Genomic DNA, 5,241 nt, shown 5'->3' with positions numbered 1-5,241 from the left:
AGCGGCGGCGGCAGCGGCGGCAGCGGCGGCGGCGACGGCGGCTGCTGCTCCCGGCCCGCCCGGCGGTGCTGGACAGCGGCGGGCCCGGCCCGGCCCACGCCCTCGCTCGGCGGCTCCGCTGCGGCCCCGCCCCGCCACTGCAGCATGACGTCACGGACCGAGGCTGCGGGAGCGGCGGCCCCGGCTGCGGGCGGGAGGCGGGCGGAGGGCGGGGGTGCTTCACAGCTCTCCCGCCCCGAGGCGGAGGTGCTGGAGTTGGGACAGGCCCGTCGGGACTCTTACTTCGGTGAGGAGCCCGCAGTTCGTCGTGCCCGCCCCGCTCCGCGCCGGGCAGTTCTTCCCCGCTTCCCGCAGCCAGCAGCCAGGTGCTCCGTCTCGGGATGCTGCCCAACCTCAGCGGCTATTACCGCTTCGTCTCCCAGGAGAATATGGACAATTACCTGCGCGCGTTGGGTAACTCCTCCCTCCTCCTTCCCTCTTACTCCTTTTTGTCTCCAAAAATTGTCAGCCCGTGGGACCTGGGAAGGGAAGGAAGGGGCTTGGGCAACCAACCCTTCGGTCATTCCATCTGAGACTATCACTTTCGGTGGGAGGGGGAGAGAAGGCATCCCTGGAGCTCGAGCCCCTTGCCCAAAGAGTGGAGGAGCCTGGGTAGCCCACACACTTCCCCTCCATTTCATCTTCCAGATATCAACGTGGTCCTGCGCAAGGTGGTCTGCCTGCTGAAGCCCGACAAAGAGATCATCCACACAGGAGACCACATGGTTATCCGCACGATCACCTCCCTGCGGGACTACGTCATGGATTTTGACCTGGGGGTCCAGTTTGAGGAAGACCTGGGACCCGTAGATGGACGCAAATGCCAGGTGAGGATCCCCAACAGGCCTAGATAATGGCAACTGGGATGAACCAGGACTTTGGGGATTGCCTGGCTTTTAGTCCACAAGCAAGGTGAGAGCCCAGCCCAGACCTGGCCCAGCAAATTGCTCCCAGCGAGGGGGCAAGCAACACGCAGCCAGACCTGGTGCTTTGGGATCCAGAAAGATACTAAATCTTGCCACAGAGAGCATCAGTCCCAAGGAGCCACCCAAGAGACGCTAACCATATCAGGGACCACATTTGAAAATGTGGTGGGAGCACTCAGTGTCATCACTGGAAATCTGTATTGCTTTTGTTGTGTCCACGACTTCCCCTCTGCTTTTTTTTCAGACGACTGTTTTCTGGGAGGGCGACCAGTTGGTATGCGAGCAGATAGGGGAGAAGAGGAACCGCGGCTGGCGGCACTGGCTAGAGGGAGACCGGCTGCACCTGGTGAGGAAGGGCCCTTGCAGCTTGCATGGTGGGTGTGGGGGGGACATAGTGCGAGCGCTGTGAGCTGTTGGTGAACCTGGGCAGCCTCCTTCCTGCTCCTCTCAGGCTTCGCCCTGGCTCCTAAGGAGCAATGGCCACTTCTCATAAACATCCGCTGCCCGGGTTCAAAAGTTAAAGTTATGCAGCAGCAGCTGTGGCCCTTCCCACCCTCAGGATGACCTGCCAGGGCTCAGCAGGAGCACACGGGGCTGCAGTCTGAATTCCTCTTTCTCCTCCCTTCCCCAGCGCATGACGGCTGAAGATGAGGTCTGCGTTCAGGTCTTCCAGAAAGTGAAGTGACCGCTGGCTGCTGGGACAGGGGTCGGGGCCCCACACTCCAGTGTGAACTGTTCCAGATTAAAGAAGCAAACTCGATGGCTGCGAGCCAGGCGCCCTGTAGCAGCGTGTTTTTTCTGCCTCGCTAAGCGGCAGGATGGAAGAAGGCCTCCCGGCGCGCCGTGGTCAGGTCACGGCGGGCCGGGCCCCAACAAGGGAGAGGCGGGGAGAGGGGACGGCTGGAGCGCGTCCCGGCAGAACAGGGTGGGCAGAGGCAGGGAGGAAGAAGGGCCGCCGAGTGCACGGCTGCTCCTTTCAGAATAAGAGCTGGGTGGGAGGGAGTGAGGCGAGGCGGAGGCCATCCAGCCACCCCACACTGTGGCGAGTTGCCCGAGTTGCGCATAGGCGGCCACAGGCGCTTGCCGCTGCTGAGCCTGGACAGGCCCCTCGCTGGTCCATGCGGTTCTCTTCTCCTGCTTCCCTGCACTGGCAGCACAGTCCCTCGGCTACCTCTGGAAAGCAGAATTTGGAGCCCTGAGTCAGCAAGGACAACTGAGGCTGCCTCTTCTGAAAACAACAGTGCAAGCTCCCATCATATTTTTTTCAGGATCCTGAAAGCTTCAAACTGTAGCACAGAAATGATTCTTCGAAGTCAAAGATTTCTGTGTGAAATCTAAGGGTTGGGGCAAGGTAGGAAGCCCCTTGTATTTCATGTTCACTCCTGGGAAAGCCCAGAGAGAGAAGGCAGCTCTGTCTTTCCTCCAGGTGTAAGAAACCACTGTCTGTAGCCCCTGCACACCACCTGACTTTACTATCCTCCCTTTACTGTCATAGCTCCCCTGGTTCACAGCTCCCCTTTACAGTCAAAGACCAAGGGATAGAACCTAGGGACATGAGGTCCCCTGAAAGGATGGACAAAGACAGGTGTCCTTTAGTGAGGACACCGGATGGGATGTGCAAAAGGCCCTTGTGGTTTATTACTGAAGAAAACTTGTGTCTGCCCCTGAACTAAAGATTGAAGAGCACTGTACTCAGGAATGTGTAGCAACTGACAGTCAAAGAGCCAAGATTTTGAAAACAGGCTCATTTCAAGCTGATTAAACACATTTTTTTTTCCCTCCAGCAGCTCATCTAAAAAGTATTTTCCAAAGAGCTTCTTCTCAGAGAAATGAAAACATGACTGTGATGAAAAAGGACTACTTAAATACATGCAAGTATGCAGTATGCAAGGCGTGAGGTAGCTGCAGCTGTGTCTGTAAGTGTTGACATCTGGCTCTTCAAGATTGTCTCAGGACATTACAGGCTGCAACATCCTGTCAGTATCCACAGTGCAAGGGTGCTACTGACTGGGATGTAACCAAACACATTGGACAATCATAACCAAATCATCCAAGATATATCAGTTGTCTGTTCCATGTAGACTTCTATGAACCGTTATTCCATTTATCATCAGTAGCCCCTACATTACCTCTGTTGTACTGTGAGGTTGTAAGATCCAGGGCTTCAACTGACAGCAGCTGAGGAGCTGATTGAATTGTTGCCCTCATCCCACAGTCTGAACAAGGAGCCTTTCTGAGAGTTGATTCTGATCCCCAACACTGAGCTTGCTTCACCATGTCCAGACTGGTATCCTCCAGACTGTGTGTTCGCCTTATTTCAGGCTCCACACCAAAAGCTGGTGCACTTTCTTAACTTTGCTTTTCTGACCTATGTTCTGGTTTGGCAGTAGACAGCTATTGCCTTCAAGTGGTTAACCATGACAGACTCTACACTGGCATGCCAGCCATCCACATAATAGCCAAAGAATTCCCTGAGGTGATACGGTTTGCTTCTGATTGCTTGACATCCATTCTATACAGATGGCAATATCTTGAACTAGGGAAGCATCCAGTTGTGCCAAAACACCAATAGGAGTCAGACCTGCTTGGTGTGATCCACAGCCATAGTAATCATAAGGGATAGTATTCCAGACTATTACAGTATTTCAGGTACTATCTACTATTACTAACAATTTGTCAGTTGCTGCTCACCATTTCATACCGCAGGCAAGAACCGTTCCTAGAGTCGTGAACCTCTTTTTATGTAGGTCACCTTCTCCACATAAACCAGAGCTGTAGGAGTGGCATGATTTGTCTGAAAAAATGATAAGCCATTTAATAGTGCCTGTTAGAAGTTGTGTGAAGCCCAAGCCCTTAGACTAGTGGCAGAGTGTTATTTATTGCCCAAAAGGCAATAAATGATCAAGTAGAGATATCTGAGTGTTGCTTAGTCAAAAAGAGTGTTTGAAGGTAAAGTGCCCAGGGAAAACAGCTCGGCGTTAAAGTGCCACCAATTCATTTTTACACAACTCTAGTTTTAGCAGCTATTTGGGGTTTATTAATACTTGCAAGATAAATCACAAGGTTAGATTGTATGATTCTAAGTAATAGTTAATAAGCACTTAACCATTAGCCAATTTGACACAATCAAATGCATTGACTTACTTAAAGGTTTGAGAATGGCAAGGTTGATTTGAAACTCACAGATAGGGTATTGGAGAGGAGATTTCTAAACTCAGTTGCATGCTTAGGGACCTTCTCTTCTTCAGTGAAATACTCATCTTTCCCTTTTGTTGGCTCTCAGCAAATGATCTGTCCCAAAAAGGGCTCCACTTCTTTGAGATCTATCAGCACCACCACTACAGGTGAACCTGAGTCTGTGGCCCTGGCAGGATGATTATACTGTAAGAGAGGTGGAGTAGCTACACGAGGCCTAACAGAGGAGTTCCTCTGTCTTTCTTGCTTCAGGTTTGACGATGAAGTATCCAGCTCAATTTGTTTTCCATGTGTGAGAGGGTCTGCACATCAGAGAATATTTCATGCATGCTTCTAGGCTGCTGACCGACCTTCTTTCCAATGACCTCCGGAAACACACTGTATTCAAAGCAGCAGAGAAATCACACAGAACATCTGAAGGGGGGCACCAACCAGCAGGAGCACTGGAGCAGTACAGAGGGAAATCAAGTAGGTCTGTGGGACATGCATCGAAAGTGGGCTGCTCCAGATAGACACACCTCAAGTGTTCACCTTTAATTTAGCAGCTGGAGTACTCTCCTGGTACCACAGATGGTGTTACCACGGAAAAAACACAAAACAAAACAAAACAAATCCATGTGGAAGATTTATCTTAAAAGTGCCTTTGGGAACTCCTAATAGTGCTGCTTGCTTGTAATATTCCTGCAAATGACACATTGAAATGATCAGCTTCCTTACAGACGATCCTAAATTACATCTGCCTGTCCATTCTTTGTAAGTAAACACTACCAATGACTTGCTGGTAACAGGTCTCTCAGCAGTTTCTGGTGCTTCCCAGCTTCTTTCCACATGTGGTGTCTTTAAGTAAAAGCTTCCCTTTGGGTGGGACAGTAAGTCAGAATAACCCACTGTGCCACAGTGTAAAAGTGAGGGTGCCCAAATTCAGACACTAAGAAGCACCAGTGTAATATTCCCTCCTTAATCTTAATTCAGATGTTTGAGGTCATACACTGTTATTACGGAGGCACTGACTGCACATTTACGTGATCTTTTCCAGATAACTCAAAGGCATTTTGATGAACAGTTTTGCTGGTCTCCAGTG

The 5,241-nt window shown here is 51.2% G+C and overlaps 1 protein-coding gene across 1 annotated transcript; it reads left to right on the top strand.

Annotated features, from left to right (window-relative positions):
• The first annotated feature begins 260 nt into the window (after positions 1 to 260).
• Positions 261 to 1,734, top strand: RBP5 (retinol binding protein 5). Its single transcript, XM_042810523.1, has 4 exons — positions 261 to 453; positions 688 to 866; positions 1,210 to 1,311; positions 1,597 to 1,734. The coding sequence occupies exons 1-4, from the start codon at positions 381 to 383 to the stop codon at positions 1,648 to 1,650; spliced, it is 408 nt and encodes a 135-aa protein (XP_042666457.1). The 5' UTR covers positions 261 to 380; the 3' UTR covers positions 1,651 to 1,734.
• The last annotated feature ends 3,507 nt before the right edge of the window (positions 1,735 to 5,241 follow it).

Source organism: Centrocercus urophasianus, unplaced genomic scaffold, assembly GCF_019232065.1.
Source record: "Centrocercus urophasianus isolate 14NV4802_14NV808 unplaced genomic scaffold, USGS_Curo_1.0 seq_12, whole genome shotgun sequence".
Taxonomy (NCBI): Eukaryota; Metazoa; Chordata; class Aves; order Galliformes; family Phasianidae; genus Centrocercus; species Centrocercus urophasianus.
This window is presented reverse-complemented; position numbering and strand designations above follow the sequence as displayed.

Coding starts and splice junctions, on each gene's coding strand:
- RBP5 (XM_042810523.1), top strand. CDS start 381: ATGCTGCCCAACCTCAGCGGCTATTACCGCTTCGTCTCCCAGGAGAAT. Junction 867..1,209: donor TAGATGGACGCAAATGCCAG/GTGAGGATCCCC, acceptor CTTTTTTTTCAG/ACGACTGTTTTCTGGGAGGG. Junction 1,312..1,596: donor AGGGAGACCGGCTGCACCTG/GTGAGGAAGGGC, acceptor TCCCTTCCCCAG/CGCATGACGGCTGAAGATGA.